This window comes from Gadus macrocephalus, chromosome 13 (genome assembly GCF_031168955.1).
Source record: "Gadus macrocephalus chromosome 13, ASM3116895v1".
Classification (NCBI taxonomy): Eukaryota; Metazoa; Chordata; class Actinopteri; order Gadiformes; family Gadidae; genus Gadus; species Gadus macrocephalus.
The window spans coordinates 7465050-7487214 of NC_082394.1; the positions used below are offsets into that span (position 1 = coordinate 7465050).

Sequence of the window (22165 nt, forward strand, 5' to 3'; positions counted from 1 at the left end):
TAAAGGGCTATACAAATGAATTTGTCTTGACTTAACTAGTGAAAGGTGGGTGGCATGGCATTCCCCTAACACATCAATTTGGGGAATTTTTGCCCGATTTGGATGACCAAGATGTTTATGGTTTTAACCGCAAACATTACCGAGATCATTCCAATTATTATTTTAAACACTGCTTTCTTTTGTCTAAGCTTGAACTTTCTGTTTGTTGTCTTTATGTCATGGGAGCGTAGGGGGATCAGCAGCAGGTGTGATTAAACAAACATCGCTCCATAGAGTAAAGCTCTTACATTTGGCAGAAAGATTGTTTCATGCAACATTGAATATCCTTTTTTGTTCGTAAAAAGCTTTGGTAAAAGCCCACTTAAAGTAAGAAAATGATTTACTCCATATTTGACATACTTGATAAGAACTTTAACAGCCACGGTGTACTTTTCAGGTTTGTATGGAATCTTGGAATCTCTTTTATTTTTTAATACAAGAAAAAATGCATTGTTCTGGCATTCTTCAAGCAGGCTGGAGACCAGCCTTTGTGCTTGCATCAAAGTGAGAGTGACTGTTTGGAGAAGCCTTTTGCTGATAAACTTGACAGGAAGGTTTGGGGGACAAACGTGTTTGCTTTGCTATGTACCCTTTATAGTGAATTGTCAGAGAGAGCATTGCTCTCGGGATTTGGAGATCAAGGTCTTTGTGTGTTTATGCTTGAGAGGATCCGAGAGAGCTACACCAGCCCCCTGTAAATGGTGAAACGGTGATTAGTTACCTGTACGCACAGTTGGTTCCTGCTCCCTAGAATTTATAATTAAAGACCACATAATTTTTTTTAGACTGGTAAAGTTACTCCCAGATGTTGCGCAAGATAATAAAACACAATCCTTCGGTGAGGCCAGTCCCCATGGATGTCTTCATGTGGTGTGGGTTCTGAAGCACCCTTTACTGCTTGCATTGTAAAAGACCAGCAGACTGCATTCAGCCCATCTCTGTACAGGTCCTAGATCTCCTGCTGTGAGTACTGCTCTTATGTTGACGTTCCCTTCTCTGTTTCTCTGATTCTCTCCTTTCTGTATGACACCCAAAACCCAGAGAAATAACAGTCCTCGGATGACATTTCTCCTTGTGCTTACAGTAAAGGGCCCTTTTGACCCAAGCTGGTTCTTCTAAACAAACACGCTTTGGCCAGAGAGGTGGGATGCATGTTCAAGGTCCATGTGAGAGAGCGTATGAGCTGGACTTTGCTTAAGTTGCATTGACAAAATGGCCTTGCTGTTTTCATAGGGGGTATCCCCTTCTTAAACATATTGGGGCAAACTGTTTAACTCCTTAAGACCCTTGAAGCACAGACCAGAGGAGATTCTTCACAGGTAAACATTCCACATACATTCATTCAACAATGTAAGCACTATTTTAAAAGGTTTTTATCTATATTCTTTCAGTGGGTATTTCCATCCTTTGGTTGCGGCCTGGGCCTATCTCAGCATGAACCCTCTTGAATGGGAGCAGCCCGTCACAATTTACACACAGTTACCCTGTGGGCAACTCCAGGCTACTCTACATGTCTATAGTGGTGTGAGGAAAACTTAGTAATTGGAGGAACCCCACACATTAACTCCCATTGTGAAACATGTTTGTGAGAACAGGTTTAAATGATGGTGAGGCACTTCTTTGGGTACATGAGCGTCTTATTTCCTGCATTAAATAGAATGTTAAATTAGATTAGACATGGAAATACAGTCTTGTGCTGCGCACTACAACCTCCGCAGCACATTCAAGGGGAATACTGAAACAGCACACAAAAGTAACATGCCAAATGAGTTTATCCTTCTATTGGTAAGGAAAACGTGGCCAGGTTCCAATGCTCATTCCTGTGGTCTTGTCGGCATAACCTATTACCTACATATGAATGATTCCTTTCCAAATTAGGTTTAAATTGATTCCTGTAACTTAAACCCTGTTTATCTATAACGTTTTTGAACAATATATTTACAATATTGGCATTAACAAACATTTGACCGCTCTGCATGTTGTCTATAAGTGTTCTTCCATCATTGGTAACACCATTTGTCTTTTTATTGAGGCACCGTCTGTGTTCAGTGTCCGTGTTATTCCTTGGGTGCGCACACTATCCTATACACACATCATGTACACGTGTGTTGTTAACTTGTTTCAACAAGTTTATTTTACATAAATGGCAGTGTCAGTGTTTTTATATTCCTGGTCCATTAATCGGTTCTAATAACCATTCCAAAAGTAATCTAATTCAATAAGATTGTTCATCAAATTCTTAACAGAAAACTTTTGGCATAGGCCTATTCATTAAAATTCACAAAAATATATATAGGGCCTATATCAGGGCGCGGTCTAAAATACTTATTCAAACACTAGTAGGCGGTTTTTAAGTCGTCTATATTGGTTGTTAACATGTTGTAATTTTGCCTACCCTGTGACATTTTTCTGTACCGATAGAAATTCGTTCGCTGCGTACGTGCGTAAATTCAGTGTAGCGCGTATTTTAAAACCCCTCTTTTTGCGCCTGCCTGTATCTCTCGGATGTTGCCGATTATTGCCAAGACAAAGTGGGAAATTGCTCAACAAGGTTGTAGCCTAGTGGGCACGAAAGAGGCGGACCCAAACCGACCCCCACACTTTAGCTGCTGTCGCCTTACAAATCGTTTCCCGCACCGTACTCATTTTCTGCGCCTTCGCGAGAGCGTCCAGGAGAAATAAACCATTATTCAGAGAAAGTCGCAAATAAGGATTTTAAACTGTCGAGGAACTGCCATTTTCGTTGACTATCAAGTCATTACCACTGGTCAGTGGAATTAATCGGAAACCGGCGTGACAGTTTATATTTTGGTAAGATTGGTTACTTTATTACCTTCTATTTGAATGCAATGCAACTTACACGTGGGGAATTTTCCCATTTCTAATGTACAAGTCGAAACTACGCTATGGTCTACATATCAATGAACAATATTATGTATGAAGTGTCTTTTGAAACAGGAATGAAAATGAAGTTAAGGTAAAACAAAAACATTGTATGAAAAACATACAAAGCGATCCCTAAGACAATGATTATGCATGTCTTTAGATGCCTACATTTATCCGACCACCTATTTGGGCATATCTCCATTTTTCCTTTGTGGGCAGCAGCTCATCATAGAATAGCGTCTTGCGGCTCGAGCCCAGATGTCACCATGTGCTTTTGGAGGTAGAAGTTCTCATGTTTTATTTTCTTTCTTTTATTTTTTTTACCTAGTTCTTTTATTTAATTATTGGTCATATTTGTATAGCGAATATTATATTGTTGCTAATACATACTCCTACTGAATTGATCCGTGTGCTAAGCCAATAAGTGTTTGTTAGTGGGGGGAAAGAAACACCTGGAGAACAAGACACTCGATCTTAAGATATCTTCATAAAGCATATCAAAACAATGTGATTTTTTTTATCTTGGCGTTTCCTTCTTTTGACCAATAGGGAGCCTTGGGTGACCTATAGGCCTATTTGCATATTTTTAGAGACCTATCTCATGCAGCGTAATAATTGCGCCTCTTACCCAATATATCTCTAAAGGCGATTCTTCCTGCCCACCATAATGGCCCCACAGATGAGGCGGTGATACACCCGGTTTGTTTTCCTGCTGTGCCACCCGAACTCACCGTTGTATGTGATAACCCCACGTTTTAAGGTTAAGTTTGAGAAAGTTACATTGTTTTAGGCTAGAGGTCATACCGTAGTTGAACACACCGCAGACTACCAATAACTTAAACACTATAGTTTGAAGACATGGGCCGGCTGAGGTCCAAACGTGTGGATACAACATCAATGAGTGGACGTCGAAATAAGAGATGAACCAAAGCTCTCGAGGGAACGTTTACAACTCGTAATAACTGAAATGTAAACCTGTCTGATTTCAAGGAATTCCAGGTTCATTCGCCGACAGATAAATGAGATCTAAGCGAAACGTGTGGTCATTTGCGTGCTTCACTGACCGTTTGGCAATAAAGTTAAGTAGCCTACCGCTGCTCTGCTAGCGTGCACGTGTCTGTGCGCGGTCATTGTTATGACTCTCAGCCCCAATTTTCCAGCGAGTCATCCTCAGTGTATGTCAGAAACGCGGACTTGCGGAGTTAGTGCGCAAAGATTTTGACTTTGGCCTGCTGCTGCTGCTGTCGTTGACCCTAGAGTGATAAAGTATGATGACTGACTTCTAATAACGGTGGTTCATGATGTGCTGCTAGGGGCTTTCCATTGTGGGAAGCAGCCAGCTGGGCTCTGTCGTCAGATGGAAAATAAACGGTATTATCTAGGCTGCCTGGTTGAACGTCAAGTACTTGGTGTATTATTATCACCATTGTGACTGGCGTTTCACATGGCATCGGATTTCCAACCTGACCTTAACATGTGCAACAGTCTATTTATGTCAAAGTACAGGGAAGCCACCTTCCCTTGTTGGCTGTCTAGGCTTTCTAAATTGTTGTCATTAATGAAAACACTTGAGAAAAGTTTGGAAATGTCTGGTTTGAACATTTATATCGGAAAACTACACGTTTAATTGGCATATACATATACACAATTTACATTGTTTATCCTTTTTTGTTTGCCATCAAAGTTGAATGTAAACATATATTCTCTTTCATAGAATATAGAATGATAAAATACATCCTTAGAAATGTAGTAGGGCCTACTCTAAATAAATAAATACCAAGAGGTAACAAGAGCTGTAAATCGAATTGACTCAACCGGAGAGTAAATAACAACAACAAATATGAATCTATTGACCGAACGAAAGTTGCATAGCATCCTTTGTTTGAGAACATCCTCCTCCGCACTTATTGCCATATTTTCTCTGTGACATGTATTTGCTAATGGCAACACGTCACTTACTAACTGTGCTTGTTCAAATAATTATTTAGCAACCACAGTGAGTGGGAGTTATTGATAGGACATCAAAGGTGCTGGAAGACAGTCTGGTACTTGTCGAGGTCACTGAGAAGTTCTATGGTCTTCTACTATAGGGGTACTGAAGGTTGAGCTTGGATTACAATACTAGTTGGATGGTGCAGTCCAGAGTTAGAACTGCAGTTTAGCTGAAATTGTATTCTCACAGTCCTTGGAAATACAGCATGGTTTCTCAGCTTTCAACACAGCTGGGTTTCACTTTATAGAACTCAAGAGGCCATACACAAGATCAACCGTGAACTGTTAAACTTCCTTTGTTCATTAAGAAACATTGATGCGTCAATATGTTCTTGAAAAGTTCTTTCAATTGCCAACGCGGAGAGTGTCTTGTATGTGTTTTTGTGCGAGTGTGTGTGTGTCCGTGTATGTTAGTGCACACACATATTCCTCATTCCTGGCCATGCATGTGGCTATGAATGAGTGTGAACTGCAATGCCACCACCACATGGGCATCTAATCAGCTACATGGGATCATGGTGTTAGAAAGTTCATGCAAGAGAAAGACTTTGTTTGTTTGTTTGTGAGTACATAGCTCAGGTTGTGTAGGACTGGAGCCCTCATCTGGGGAAAGTTTATTTGTTTTTTAATAAAGGATGTGACACATGAAACACGAAACTAAATGACAGAATGTCGCCTTCTTGTCCCCAGGGTTGAGCTATTCTATCTGCCAGCAGACTCTGCTGTTTTCTGTTTTGTGGAGATGGTGATGAACATCCAATGTTAGTTTTGTTAGCCGCAATACTGAATAATTCCTCTCCTCAGTCAGTGCCATGAATGGCGCAAAGCATACGTTGCTGGCAGAGAGGACGCTCTGCAGACAATTGAGCCGCAGTACCGTGGTGTTAACCCCGGGAAACGAGGAGCGGACAATCCTTCTAATTGTCCCGGGCACTTGGTGAAGCTCTGAGGTCACAGAAGTGGTCCTGAATACGCAACTCTGTCTCTGAGGGAACCCAAGCCAGAAGTGTTCTTCTGCCCAATTTTCCTTTGGACAATGAGCCCACTAAAATGCAACTGCCTCCTTGGAGGATTCAAGTGGGGCATACTGTACACACATGATTACTGTTTCCCCTACCAACGTTTCTCTGTTATTTTGTGATTATTTATAATGGGTAGCGAGTATGTTAATGTATCCTCCCATGTTTGGGCTCCATCAATGGTGTTGTCATCATGAGAGATGGAAACAAGGACTTGAGAAGCCCCTTGTGAAGATAACAAAGTAAACAATAACTTTTACCTCTATCCCGAAGGAAGGCATTTGTTTTTCTTCTGTTTCACATCGTGACACAACTGTTTCTTCATTTAATTTGAATCTAGTGTTATAGATGACATGAGATGAATGTCAGATGATATAAACACACAACGTATGAAGCTGAGCTGTCCTCACTCTGCTCTAGATACGAGACCGAACTGGATCAGGCCCATTGAATACAGAGAGACCGGGCATCCACTGCTACCATGGAAGGTGCTGAATCAGAGATGAACATCTTATCCAATGGCAAAGGCCATGATCATGGAGAAGACATGTGTGTGCCTGTGAAGATCATATCCGAGGAAGATCAGTGAGTGTTGTCTCTGCTAAACGGAGCCCATTTGTGATTCTCACCGCTTGGCATTATTCTGTCTGCTTTCTAACTACTTCTGTAAATGGTACTACTTTAGCCACATTTACCCATATGTGGTATATAACATACAGTACAGCCAATGACTTTACTTTCAACTGAGCTTGAATGCAGACAGTTGTGGTGTGGTAGACCAGAAACAGCTAATGCGATACTATGGTCTAACGGCCATAAAGATAGTGTTTATTTGTCTTGTCATAAATGTTTGCATGTCCTTAACGACTCCGGCGATGATAACCCATGAATGGTTTGATGTTTTGGTGTGTTTTTAAATGCATGTTTGCCTTCTTTTTGTGCTTGCTAATTGCTGGATCAAATATTGCAAAGCAGAAATGGCACTCAAACTATCAGGTATGTCTTAGTTTCCATAATGTCTTTAAGAAACAATAAATCTAAGCATGTATTGTTAACCCACTGAAATTCCAGAATTTCCTTTATATCAAGAGCAGGCCCAAAGTAACGCAAAGAACCAACGAGTTAAATTCCTTCACCCCCAGGTTTGATAGCGAAGGTGGACATTTGGAGAGTGAAACTTTTTTGCCCAATGGAGATGGGAAAACCCCCGAAAGATTCACAGACGTAAGTATGGACGCAGATGTCTTTGGTCATTCGACAAAATCAACAAAATCCAAACCATATTTAAGATACTATGGCTGGTATTTTCTCTCTGCAGTTTGAGGGAAAGACCTCATTTGGCATGTCTGTGTTCAACCTTGGAAACGCCATCATGGGAAGTGGAATCCTGGGCCTGGCCTATGCAATGGCCAACACCGGTGTGCTCCTCTTCTTGTAAGTCTGACCTGCATGCTTAGGAACGCTCTTCTTTCGCTATGGTATCCATATGGTCAATCTGTATGGGCAATAGATGCATCGCTACGGTGTTCATAACGGACCAGATTTGGGCGTACCTTTTCCGGTCAGGTGGTCATGAGAACCGTGTTGGGACATAGTCAGGTTCATATCTTGTTCTCAGCCCGTCTGTCTCCACTTTCCTTATCATGTACAGGTCCCAGAAAGGCCATGGCCCAGAATAACCCTCAATCCAGACCAGACTCCCCTCTTTGCTCCCCAACCCCCAGCCACCAGCCCAGGCTGGAAACGTACAGCAGCAAAGAGCGTAGGGTAGCACTAGGCCTGACACCAGACCCCCTGGCCCTGGTTAGTGTAATGACACAAACCATTCAGAACCAGGCCAGGCCTTTCAAAGACTTCTTCCACAGTTCTCTTCTCTAAATATAGGAGGGAAAAATCCAGCACACGTTCAAATACCGTCCAGGTCTTCCAGGCTAGGAAAGACAGGGGCAGAAAAGGACAGGGAAAGTATCGTTGGAGCAATTGTATGAAATGGTGGGAATATATTTAGCCATTTGAGTCCAGGCGTAGGTTGGCAGTTTTACACACGGTTGCAGCAGCAGTGGGAAAAATCTCTCCATTGAGACATATTTGTTTAATACCTCTCAGGAAAGTGTCACCTGGGCATAAATATCACCTTGAGGTAATGGAGCAGCCTCCACCGCAATACGATAATGTAACATCTGAGATGAATGAAACACTGTCGACCAAATAGCAGTCCAGTGAATGAAACACTTGTGTCCCCGATGCTGGTTTTGCTTGGAAAGGTTCGCACCGCGGTGTCTGAAGGAAATGGTTTGAAGATTTGTTGGTGGTAGTTTTTTTGTGTTACTTTAACACAAAAATGTTGGATAACGTATTTATAATCCACGTGTTATATTTATATATACTTCAAAATCAAAAATTTGCTCTACCAACTCTGATAGTTATATATATATATATATATATATATATATATATATATATATATATATATATATATATAATATTATTATGCAAAAGAAAACGTACATATTAAAAAAATTATAAAAAAGAATCCTCTTAATCCGTCAAAGTGATTCATGATTGTTTGTGTTAGTTTGTGTTTGCTTAATAACCTCACTGGGAGCATAAGCAGCGTGTCTGACTTTATCTATCCACTGTATTACACTGGCCTTGAGCTTCTTGTAGTACTAATTGTGTATAAATTGCTGTGGAGTTATCTTTTTTTTCTGTCTGCATATGAGGTGGTCTGCGAAAGGTCTTAATAAAAATTTAGTTTATTGGTTCCTCTGGATGACATGTGAACCACTTCTACTTGTTCACATCAATCTACCATTTGCATGAACCAACCACATTTCTACGGAAGGCATTCATATCTTGTTTTAACAAAGCACTCCTCAAGAGTTTGGTCCATATAAATCTGAAGTGAAACCCAGCGATGGCTATACTGTGACCTATAATGAAAACCCTTCTCCTGTACTTTATACCAGGTTTTTGCTGACGGCAGTCGCAGTCCTCTCCTCCTACTCCATTCATCTGCTGCTAAAATCCTCTGGCATTGTCGGTAAGTTCACATCTTACTTTCTCTCATATTTATTTGTGTTTCTCCAGTTATTTGGAATTTCCGGGCAATATGACGCCACTGTTCCAAGTGTCCCGAGAGATTTTTTAAAAAATGTATTTCCAGGAATCCGGGCCTATGAACAACTTGGATACAGGGCTTTTGGAACTCCTGGAAAAATGGCAGCTGGAATCGCAATCACCCTGCAGAATATTGGTGGTAAGGGGAGAGAATGCATGGTAAAAAACCATCCACTTTGTCTGCATTTGTACAAGCATTTAACCTAAGCATCTGTGAATTCATAACCCTATAAAATATAATACAACTATCCCCTATTCACGATGAAGGATTCCCTCCCTTTCCATGAACTTATTTACTTATGTGGTCTTCCTGGAACATTTGATTTATAATGTCTGTGTTATCTGAGCATGATACTGATGGGAGTCTTTGTTGAAATGTCCTGGAAAGCAGCTGGCAAACAGCTTTCTCCCAGCGAGACTGAGATTATGACTTCTGGTAACCTTTTTACCTCTGCTAGAAATGTTTGTAGACTCTGTTTGATTGGCTGTTTGTTCTATTTAACGTGACCTTGTAACCTTAGGGAATCATAATCACTTGAACGTAACCTCTGTATTTCCATGTGCATAGTACATTTACATTGTCACTCTGTGTTTGTGTAAGCCCATTTCCCAATGTGTTCCGTCTCCCTGTTACAGCCATGTCCAGCTACCTGTATATTGTGAAGTCTGAACTTCCACTGGTCATCCAAGCTTTCCTGAAGATAGATCCCAGCTCTGAGTGAGTATCCTTATTGGTCTTTATCTTTATCTCCTCACACCGGCCCCCAGGAGCTCAGTAGCTCACCCGGTACAGGGGGCCCGCGGTCAAGGGGAAAAAAGTTGTAGGTCGCAGGTGTGACGCCATTGGGGGCGTGTTTGATTGATTTGGATTGGCCGAGTAGGTAGGCGGCCACGTTTTGGCCTTAGATGTTCAGGAATACACACCCACCAATCCCAGCCAATCCAACACTGGAGCTACACTGTGTTGCAACAGCCCCATGCGTCAGCCAAAGGCCCTGTGACAGCCGGGCTGCATATAGCCTGTCAGGACCCGCCTGGCCTGCTGCTAAAAACAAACCTCGTGCTGAAGACCTGGGGGGGGGGAAGGTACCAGCCCGACTCATAACCCACGCCGCGCGCCACCATTTTATCTATTTCCCACGGATCCGACCGTCAAAAAGACCAGGCTACTGTTCTCTACCAAGGGCTTTGTAGTCAGTGTTGTAACACGAGGGAGCCAGGTGGATGCGGTGCAACGCGATGCCAAGAGCCGGCGGTGCGCTAGGTGTCTCGCACCGTCTCAGGGTACACCGGTGATGTTTTATTGTGTTGCGTGGTCTGAGGAACGTTGCTTTCTCCTCTCCCCTCTCTTACCTTCTCTTCTGCCTCTGCTGCTTATCACTCTCTCTTCTAGCGCTGTCCCTTGGTCACACGTGCACAAACACACGCACACACACGCACACGCACACACCCACACACACACACACACACACGCACACACTTAAATAACAGCAACAGATGGCTGGTTATGCTGGTGCCAAACGCAGAGGTCAAGCGCAGACCACGCATGCCTCTCCCGTAACTGACAGAGGGGACCATTTGTAGCGGTCCCCGGGCGCCTCGCTATTCCCACCTAGGCCGCCGTCGGTAACACGGACGGGCTGGTTATGTGTGGATTAACAAGGGCAGGTGGATGTTACCGACGCTCCCATGAACCATCTGAACATGACCTCATCAACGTCACCATAGAGCCTTATGCAATGAACGATTGGCATTAGCCACAAGGCCTTCACATCATTGGGCTTGTTGGATCGGTAGTGTTCAGCGAGGCAGGTCCACCTGTCTATCTGCGGTGTAGGAGGGGCTTATTTAGTTGGAGTTGGGCTAGACAGCCAGAGAACTGGCGATCACGCAGATGCGTCGCTGATGAACAATGGTCACCTGGATTGGCCCACTAACCTACAGGCCTTCACATAGAGCTGAGGGGGCTTCCCCTCCCAAGAGACACAGCACATACACAATGCTAGACAGCTACTTTTAAACCAGGCAGGCGTTGTGCATGCCTGTCTATTTGGTTTGTGTCTCTGGTATGTCTGACAGTTCAGAAGCAGAGTGTGTCTCCTACCCCTATGTGTACCTCTATGGACGAGGTAAACAAATGTCTATTTTTTACTACTTTGGGGCTAAGGGGGTGGCGCCGAAACAACCTTTACCACTGTAAGCAAAACAGACACCTGTGTGTGGGCAACCTGCATGGGCAGACCGCTGTCAGACTCTGAATGTTGATGCCTGCATGAAATAGAACTGGAGGATCACATGTGTTATTCATTCATTCAACCTTTATTTACAGTTCTCTGAGGAATCAACGAGGGAGGTGGAGCCGGCTAGAGGTGAACTCAAAATGTTCTTCTGTCTTCCCCCTCCAGCTTGTGGTATATCAACGGAAACTACCTGGTCATGATCGTCTCCGTCAGCATCATCCTACCCCTGGCGCTGATGAAACAGCTCGGTGAGTAGCATCCGGACACTGGTACTGTTTAGCATTACTGGCCCTGTTTATTATCACTGGTTCTGTTGAGCACCACTGGTGCTCTTGACAACCACTGATCCTGTTTGGACCCACTGGTTCTGTTTAGCACTACAGGTTCTGTTTAGCACCACTGGTTCTGTTTAGCACCACTGGTCCTGTTTAGCATCACTGGTCCTGTGTAGCTCCACTGGTCCAGTTTACCTGTGGTGGAACTTTGGACCACGGCAATCATTTCTCTCTAAACTGTGGAAGAATAAAGCGTTAGCCGAACTTAGAGCAATTAGGCACATTTATTTTAGTTATAAACATATACATACATACAACAAACATGCAATAAACATACATTAAACATAGAATAATCCGAGGCCACGCATAGAATAATCCGAGGTCTCAGAAGGCTCTGTAAGGAGAAGTCTGCTGCATTTGCAAAAGCAATGACTTGTTCTACAGTGGAAGACAGGTCTCAGGATGCTGAGAACAGCTCTACTCCCCAATAAAACTACAGTATTGGTTAACCAGTTGGTAGTCAACGATTGATGGAACTCCTCAGGGGTGGACGTAGCCGTGCCTTATCAGTTGGAGCCCTTTCTCCTAAACCTCCCCGAGGGGGTCAGGAAACAAGCAAATACCGGTACCAAAAAAGGGCAGCTACAGAAATGGAATTTGAAAGTATATTTTTCCTATTAAACACCACCATTGGTTCTGTTTACCATCCAAAAAGGTTGTGCTTCGACACACTAACACACAAAAAACACAAACACACAAATACGCACACATCCCAAAGTAAGGTCAGGTCCCACAGGTTTGGAAAGCCAGGTGATTGTACTCAAGGCCCGACATGATAAGGACTGCTGTGTTTCTTCACCAGGCTATCTGGGCTACACCAGCGGATTCTCATTGAGCTGCATGGTCTTCTTTCTCACGGCGGTAAGACGGTTGCTCCACAGCTTGTCATCATTTCAGTAACATTGTCTTGAAGCATGTATCTTCGTAACTTAGCGTTGGTTTCCAGTCCCCCTGTCTCGACGTGGTAAGATATGAGAAAGGAAAGAGTCATATTTTCTTGAAGACATCGCAAAGGAAACGATGGAGACCAGTCAGAACATTCTGGTGTGAATTGGGCTTTCCACCCTATCACATACTGCTGTTTTTCGCCCCCTCCCACACTTTACTGAATGAGTCACTCTGGCTCTGCCAAGAAGACCAAGGGCTTTCATTCTGGTTAGGCTACGTTTCCTGTGTTTCTGTCTCGCACTCTTTACTTTACCAGCTTCTAACAGGCCCCCCTCCCTCCCTTTACCTTTGGCTTGCAGGTGATCTACAAGAAGTTCCAGATCCCCTGCCCATTTGAGGAGTTTATGGCCAACGCGACCTCAGAGCACCTCAACATCTCCAACAGCGTCAGCCACGACTTCCACAGCGGCGCCGAAGTGGAATGTGCCCCCCGCATGATGACCATCAACTCACAGGTACGCTCACCTCATCTCCCTTCCCAGAAGTCCCTGTTTTGTAGTTCCTCCTGGTTCCTCCCCAGCTGTGAATTGGGGCGGACTTGGCTTGTAAAGACCATCCGGTTTACTGTGTGTGTGTGCTGCGGGGGAATTCCAACCAATGACTACAGCTTACACACACACACTTAATCTTTTTGGTATGTGACTTGTCTGGTCTTGGAAAGGGATTGGGGACTGGAAAGGGATTGTCGGATTGGGATTGTCAGATACAATTTTTAAATAAAAGCCTCCTTTGAAGTGGCTCCAAGGTATGAAGACTGAGACGAATGCTCACCCACACGAGGAAACGGAAAGTGAGATGTCTTTGATGGCAGCACATATCCAACATAAATGGATGGTCTCAGCTATGAACTGTATTATAACATATTTCTGTATGTTATGGATGCACTGTATGGATGGATGGCTGTCATGGATATAGTGATTTAGATACATCATATTCCAAGCATTGTATCTTATTTTAGCTGCTGGATGCAAGGTTGCACTGCAGTAGAAACAGTAATTTATTCTCCTCCTCTCCCTCCTTCTCCGTCTCCTCCTTCTAACTCTCCTCCTCCCCCTCCTCCTCTTCCTCCCCCTTCCTCCTCCTCCTGCTCCTCCACCCACCTCCTTCGGGGTAATCACTTTTGAACATGTAGCAGAATGCATATTTAGTCCAGCGAGTTGATTTGTCCGTCGGGTTGGTATATTACAGACAGCGTACACCATCCCTATCCTGGCCTTCGCCTTCGTGTGTCACCCGGAGGTCCTGCCCATCTACACCGAGCTCCGCAAGTGAGGGGGGCTGCAACTCACCGATTAAAACCACTGCAGAGCACAGCAGCACCGCTAACCCTGACCCCTTTTCTGTTCACAGCCCAACCAAGAAAAGGATGCAACAGGTGTCCAACATCTCCATTCTGGTCATGTACACAATGTACTTCCTGGCTGCTCTGTTCGGCTACCTGACCTTCTACGGTGGGAACAGCTTTCTCCCTATCCTCCCCTCCTCCCACCTCTTCATCGTCCTCCTCCTACCCCTCCTCTGCCTCCTCCCACCCGCTTCTCCACCGCCTCCTTCTCCTCCCCCCTCCGCCTACTTCCTCCTCCAAATTGAGCACCCCCTTGCAACCCTTCTATCTCCCAAAACCTCCTCCTCCTCTCCCCTCCACCTCTTTTCCCCCTCGTCCTCCTCTCCCCTTCCCCTCTTCCACCCTCCTCCTCCTCCCCCTTGCCCTCTCTTACCCCCTCCTCCTCTCCCCGCCCTCTCTTCCTCCCCCTCCTCTTCTATATGTGGAAGGAAGGACAAGCAGGGAGCAGAGTCCATTCTCCCTCTAGTGGTCATTCTGTGGTATCGCTCCACCGGTCTCATAGGTGTGTCCTTCTCTTCCCGTTTCAACAGGGAACGTAGAGCCGGAGCTACTGCACACCTACAGCCGGATTGACCCCTATGACACGCTCATCCTGTGCGTCAGAGTGGCGGTGCTCACGGCCGTCACACTCACCGTCCCCATTGTCCTCTTCCCAGTGAGTCACGCTCCCCTGTCTCTTGATGGGGAAATGGATTCAACCTCGATAGCGAAACAGCTTATAACATTGAACTGTATCCAGTTGAGATCACAAGGGCAGGGAGATGAAGACATGTAATATAATATGACGTTTTTGTTGTCTTCTATCATGGAAAGTCTTTTTAGTTTTCTGACTGTTGAAACCTGTAAAGTGCAGTATCAGAGCAAAGTAATAGTATTTTTGAATTTCAGCAAGCCGAATAGGCTCCAGTCCTAAGCGAGCAGAAAAACCACTCCATCTGCACTCCATTTGCTTTTCTCCTTTAAATATTATGATTCTATTTCCTTTTTGGTGCTACCAGCTCCCCTCATGATAGATCACAGAACTAGCCCTGTTTGCAGATCTTTCCCCTGATCTCATGGAATCGTCTTGTACTCAGGTGCGGAGAGCCATCCAGCAGATGCTGTTCCCCACCAAGGCCTTCAACTGGCTGCGGCACACCGCCATCGCAATGGTGCTCCTAACCGTCATCAACCTGCTGGTCATCTTCGCCCCAAACATCCTGGACATCTTCGGCATCATCGGTCAGTACGCTACCAAAGCTCCAAGACCAAAGGGTTATTCTGTGTAAAACCGTTAACGTTAATGATCACAAGAAACAATCAATGTATTAGTGTATATACTGTCTATTGTTAGTTGGTATGTGCTGTAAGTCGTACGGTCAACCATCTCATCAGCAGTATTGACTTGATTAAAATAAGAAGGTTAATCAACTGTTAAACAAACCCAGAAAAGTGAGCAAATAATTAGCCAGCAAATATTAGAAACGTTGAAGCACATTAAAGGTCCCATGACATGCTATTTTATGTATTCTTTAATATAGGTATTAGTGGGCAACTAACACAGTATTCAAAGACGTTCCCTAAATTCAGCCGTGGTGCAGAGTTACAGCCACTCCGAGCCAGTCGCACATTGAGCTTCCCCCAAATGCGCTGTTTCGGTGGGCGTGTCAAGGAGGAGGGTGGGGGTGTGGCCCTGAGCAGCTTGCAGCCACCATGCGCTCTGTTTACAGTGGATGTATCGCAATGGCGAGCCGCACACAGCCTTTAGCCGTGTTCTGTAAATATTCTAGAACACACGGGAGTCCTGGAGCTCTATATCTAAATATTATCATATAGCCTACACAGATATCTATATCATATAATATATATTATCACGGCCAAAAGCTGTGTGAGCTGATATTATGAATCTCAAACGACCGCGTTGGGTTCTCCGACGTTCCTGGTTCTTCAACGTCCACATCAATGTGAATACACACACTGTAACGCAAGTGTTTCTTGTCGGTTCTTTGACGTGTCTTGTATTTCCACAACGAGACTGTCGTGGGGGTTATCTGAGCCATGGTTGAGAAGGAATTGGGGGAAAGGAACTTTGATTTGACTCGCTGAAGTACATGAACTGCGACATGCCGCCGGTTGCCGCGAGGCACCATCGCCCGGCAGCGGGCAGCCGGCAGCAGGCAGCGCGCGGTTCAGTCGACTTCAGGTTGATGTGAAAGTGGAAGAACCAGAGACGTCGCAGAACCCGACAAAGTCGTTTGTGATTCATAATATCGTCTGGAGGCGCACACAATATGTTATATGATATAGATATCTATGTATATGATATTATTTAGATATAGAGCTCCAGGACTGTAACGCAAGTGTTGTACACTTCCTTGTTATTTGGATAACCGTTCTGCTGTTGGTGTGACGTCGGACTCTCGTATCTGGTATTTCTACAACGAGACTCGTATTGGGGGTTATCTCAGCCAAGGTTGAGAATGAATTGGGGGAAGGAACTTTGGCTTTGACTCCCTCAAGAACATGAACCACGACAAGGAGGAGAAAGGGATCTTTGCCGGGCAGCGCTTATGCACCTCCGCCTCCGGCGGTGGTCCCTCAGCGGGGCTCAAGCGGGAGACATTCGCCGCCAACAATCCCTTTCTCCTCCATGTCGTGGTTCATGTTCTTGAGGGAGTCAAAGCCAAAGTTCCTTCCCCCCAATTCATTCTCAACCTTGGCTGAGATAACCCCCAATACGAGTCTCGTTGTAGAAATACCAGACGTGTTATGCGCCATCACACCAACAGCAGAACGGTTATCCAAATAACAAGGAAGTGTACAACACTTGCGTTACAGTCCTGGAGCTCTATATCTAAATAATATCATATAATACATAGATATCTATATCATATAACATATTGTGTGCGCCTCCAGACGATATTATGAATCACAAACGACTTTGTCGGGTTCTGCGACGTCTCTGGTTCTTCCACATCAACCTGAAGTCGACTGAACCGCGCGCTGCCTGCGGCCGGCTGCCCGCTGCCGGGCGATGGTGCCTCGCGGCAACCGGCGGCATGTCGCAGTTCATGTACTTCAGCGAGTCAAACCAAAGTTCCTTTCCCCCAATTCCTTCTCAACCATGGCTTAGATAACCCCCACGACAGTCTCGTTGTGGAAATACAAGACACGTCAAAGAACCGACAAGAAACACTTGCGTTACAGTGTGTGTATTCACACACACACACACACACACACACACACACACACACACACACACACACACACACACACACACACACACACACACACACACACACGCACACACATGTGGCGCTCGCACGGTCGAGTCTCATTGGCGGGCCAACGTCTCTGGGCGGGCCAGGCAGAGTAAGGGGAGGAGCTGAGATTCCTCATGACGTCATGAGCACAGATTTCCAAATCGGCGCGCTTGAGCCTCCGTTTTTTCAAAGGCGAGCAGAACAGCTAGTGCTCGTTTGACACCAAACGCAAGTTTTAGCCACTGGGGGACCATAGGCAGGCTAGGGGAACTCATATTTATGTTAGAAAACCTCATAAATTGAGATTTTCATGTCATGGGACCTTTAAGGTCAACTCTTGTGAATAAAATAGTCAGACGATAGAGCCCACTGCCACTGTGTCTATACATCTCGTGTAAATCAAATGTAAGAAGAGGTGCCCGCTAGTGATTCGATCCAACAAACATGGAACTTGAGTAAACAGCTGCGTTAGACTCTGTCCTCAACATCAAGGCTGTTGTTTCCCCAGTTTGAGGTTGAATTTTCAGGTTCAGGGACATTCAACCATAGTTACAGAGCAACAGCAGATAATTGGACACACACACTCTCTTTAATGATATGGACACACACACACACACACACACACACACACACACACACACACACACACACACACACACACACACACACACACACACACACACACACACACACACACACACACACAGGGGGGCTTTGCAAATATTGACTGAAAAAAATATTGACACATGCATGAGTAAAGAACGTACACACCAGTGCTATGTTGCTCATTATTGTTATTGTTCGTTATTCCCATTTGTAATATTGACCGTGAGTTGATTTGTGATCTAAACCTATTGCCCTTCATCCTCTCTCTCCCCTCCTCTCTGTCTCCAGGCGCCACGTCAGCCCCCTGCCTCATCTTCATCTTCCCGGCTATTTTCTACATCCGCATCGTTCCTACGGATCAGGAGCCCATGAACTCCCGTCCTAAGATACAGGTGAGCAGCTCCCCTTCTATGTTGACAAAATATAACCTGCAGGCTCCAGGAAGATCTGATCTGTTGATTGAATTGAAGAGCATGTGGGTCCCTAGTCCCACGCTAGGCCACCATAACAAAGTGAATGGGTGATGGAGGAAACACACTGAGCTCTGTAAATAATACAGTGTGGCGTGGGCTGGGGAGTGGGACGGAGCCGTGAGGGAGTGCCACTACCACGCCAAAAGGTTAGTGGACCGGACGGGTGTCTCCAAGCTCCCTGTAGGCATCTCCAGCAGGGTGTGATAGCATACCTGTCCCTCAAGGACTTGTATCTGAACTCACTGCAAGTCGCTTTGCATAAAAAGGCCTCAATTGTAGACTAGCTTGTGGAGAATCCATGGAGGTCGCTTGGAATTCAAACTCTTCTGCGTTCATCTGTCCTGAAAAAAAACAACAGCAGCAACCTTAAATAAAATCATTAAGTTGCAATGACTTTCAATGATCTGATTGGATATTTCTGTTCCTTCATGTGCTGAGGATGAGAGGTTATGTGTGTCCTTTTCCAGGCCGCCTGCTTCGCCGCCCTGGGCGTCTCCTTCATGATCATGAGCATGAGCTTCATCATCCACGACTGGACAACGGGAGCCGGACACTCGGCAGGTGGACATTAGAGGCTTCTCCTCTTCCTCCTCCTCCTCCTCCTCCTCCTTCTCCTCCTCCTGCTTGCTACGGTTTGGGAACCCCAACAACACCTCTGTTTGCAGTGCAGGCAAGCCCATCTGCTGTGTGTGGGCACACTGACTCACAAAGTCGCCGGCTGGGGTAATTAAAAGGACTGGAATCACACCGGGGCGTGATCGCTGAATGAAGAGTTTGACTGTTAGGTCACACATGTTTCGTTGGACTTGTTACCATAAAACATTGTCATTTTAATAATGTTTCTGTAATGTAGTATTATCTATTTGGACCGGGGGAGGAGGGGAGATCATGCCAAAGTATTGGGATTATGCAGGGTATGATTAGTCTGTGAATTTATTAAGTTATGTTGATTACAGTTTGAATGGATCCACTATCCACTGAGAATGAAAAGGTATACACTCACTGTAACCATAAAGTGTAGTGCAATGGTTGTGGAGCACAGCAAGAGTGTCACAGATCCACCCTCTTCATTCTTCCTTTGAATGCGCACAACATACATGATACCTCCCACAACAACACCCCAAATCCTCCGGTCCCCCTCTCTGCAAACACAAAGCGTGCACACAGTGTGCATCCCTCCACATATATTATGTTTCAAAAGTTCTCCCAGGCCATTACCTGCTGAGTCATCTTTATTTATCTTAAGCAAACATCACATTGGGGGCCATGGCCTCTTCCATGGATTAAAGACAGCCACCAGAAATGGGGATATTTTTGTAGACTGTAGACTTAGATTGGAGCGTGAGGCATACCACATACGACTATAAAACTTTGTGTTCATAATATGAAATACCATTGCCCCCTTTGTGGAGAGCTGCAGTATATGTTGTCCATGGTCAACGTACTAGCTTAACTGCTAGCTGGTTCAGTTGTGGTTGTTCGGGTTGTGAGCGTACCAGGATCACCAGGAAATTCAGGATTCCACAGGGCATCATTGGATGTCTTTTCTTTGTAAATACAAAGTTAGTATGAAGAAATGAGACAGAAATCTATTGTTCAATTTGGGCATTGATGAAGCCTTTCCAGTATAAATGCACCGCTGCCCATGGCTGGCCATTACACATGGCTGGGGTTTGGAGAGCAAAGCCCGTCCTAGAAAAACAACTGTATTTGTGCGTAACTCAAAGGTTTGCCAGTTTCTGGTTGTGGGATGACGTATTCAGAAGCCTTCTAGGCTTACCATCTGGTGCCTTTCAGGGCAGAGGGTGGTACCCATGGCACCCATATTGCAAATGAATAAAAGTGTATATTTATTTAACTGCTATACGTTATAATGTTTGTTTAGTTTTCTAATTTAACAAATGGGTTTGAGAACAGTATAATCTACTGATGAACTACTGCTGCTGATTTTAATAACAATTTGTACCAATCCGTTAATGTTAGGATAACGAAGTGACTTGTAGTTTGTTTTCTTATGTTTTCTATTAAATCACAGGAAAAAGACATGCCTTATCAAATTGATACATTTTATTTGGGATATAATAATTTTCTTGGAAAATGCGTCATTCTAATCATGAATTAGGTAAAAGTGCCACGTTGCATTGTTGCATGTTCACTGTTTTGTTTTGTGGTATTTTTATATTCAGCATTTATATTGTTTGTGGTAATACACACTTATTCTATTGAGGTTAATGTAGATCGCTTGATTTAGCCTGATGTTATGTACTCTGAAGTTATTGGGCTTTGACTTTCAGATGAGAAAGACTTACTTTTTGGCTGATGCAAAATACTAAATATTTGTTACACATTCAATTGGATTTTAGATTGATTCAAATTCCAACTATCATTCAGACAACATGTTATTATTTTAATAATTAAATGATCAATTTTCTGGGACTAATGACCTTTGAGTATTGTGTCGAACTCGTCCTAAAATTCCTATTGCTAAAACGTAATGGGTCCTTTTTGATGTGGTTGTGATTTGTGCCACTAACCTATATTATGTATTATAACATTTTTTTCTTTTGTCCATTTGTTGATTTAGGCTAATGATTGATTTATTATTACTATTATGAAAGCAATGTTATGAAAGCAATGTTGATGTATGGCCTCTCATCCTCTCATCCTTTCCACTACTTCACTAGATATAACGTTTTCACACATATTTAAAGAAAAACACAGCATTCTTCACCATCTGGTTAAGGACCTTGCCTGCTACAACCTAACTAATGGTTTGCAAAGCCTTTCTTGAACTACATATCCCTCAAACAATATCTTCAATAGTCACATCTTGTTTGATTTGTAAGGACTGTGAAACTACTAGAGATATATGTATTTTGGAGGGAAAGAGGAAGCTATATAAATAATGTATATAAATGCAAAACATTTATATTTGTGATGCATATTTAGCTTGTAAATGTAAATAGCAGGTTGGTTTTAGATTGCCAATTAAACAATTGTAGATGTTTTTGTAATTGTGTCTCCATTATTGTTTTTCATCAATTTCAATGTATTATAATTTGTGATAACTTGAGTTATTTCCCGATCTCCAATATCCACCACACCTGCATACTCACAAAGATACTTAAATTCATGATAATGTGTTGATTAATATCAATCGTTTTTCTCACAATTATCTTCATCTGCTCACCCAATGAAATCAACCACGGCTGGTTAACATTCACTAAACATTAACATGACCTCTTAGAGACTTGTGTCCCCTATCTTTCTGTTTATGCCCCATGAGCCAACAGGTATCAAACAGCATAAATAAAAATAGTCAACAGCTTGTCAGAATTTCTGATTAACCTATGATTATGAAGAGATTAGAAGAGATTTTACAGCCAACTTCAGTGATTTTTTGTGAGCATTCAAGTATTTGAATACAGTTTGAATGGGCGATGCTTTAATCCACATATTGATAGGTCTTCAAACTAGACTATCTTTCAATGAAGTTTCAATCACAATCTAGTTAATTAAAGCCTTTTTCAAGCCGACCAATAGGGCATATAAAGATATATGGCATATAAAGATCATTAAAACGCTTGTTTGTAATTTATGGAAAATGTATGGTCATATTCAGAAAAAACATGATGTTTCATTCCATTTGGGGGCAGTCTTTATCTTTTTAAGATACACCTATTAAACATGACTGCACTTTGCAAATTTACGTATCAATTATGCATCTGATCAAATACATCCTGACCCAAAGCCTACACCCCCCATAATGAGTGAAATGTATGCTACTTGCAGACCGATCAAAAAGCCTTAATTTTACAAATAAAGGAAACGTTATACGATCACTCAAACTAAATAGGCTAAAGCAAGATTATCTCAAACTGAACCACTGGCAGCTACCGATCGGCTGCCCACACTTTAAA

General features: G+C 43.7%; 1 protein-coding gene across 3 annotated transcripts; it reads left to right on the plus strand.

Moving 5' to 3' along the window:
* Window positions 1-1213: 1213 nt before the first annotated feature.
* slc38a3b (solute carrier family 38 member 3b) lies at window positions 1214-21259 on the plus strand. 3 transcript variants are annotated; one of them, XM_060070047.1, is made up of 17 exons: window positions 1214-1358; window positions 6357-6521; window positions 6912-6932; window positions 7079-7160; window positions 7255-7370; window positions 8906-8979; window positions 9103-9195; window positions 9693-9774; window positions 11462-11544; window positions 12434-12492; window positions 12879-13034; window positions 13768-13847; window positions 13930-14030; window positions 14455-14579; window positions 15001-15145; window positions 18061-18164; window positions 18713-21259. In XM_060070047.1, the coding sequence occupies exons 2-17, from the start codon at window positions 6418-6420 to the stop codon at window positions 18815-18817; spliced, it is 1530 nt and encodes a 509-aa protein (XP_059926030.1). In that variant the 5' UTR covers window positions 1214-1358; window positions 6357-6417; the 3' UTR covers window positions 18818-21259. The 3 variants fall into 3 exon arrangements, with proteins under 3 accessions (XP_059926030.1, XP_059926029.1, XP_059926031.1); XM_060070046.1 differs by lacking the exon at window positions 1214-1358 and adding an exon at window positions 2617-2850; XM_060070048.1 differs by lacking the exons at window positions 1214-1358; window positions 6912-6932 and adding an exon at window positions 2617-2850.
* The last annotated feature ends 906 nt before the right edge of the window (window positions 21260-22165 follow it).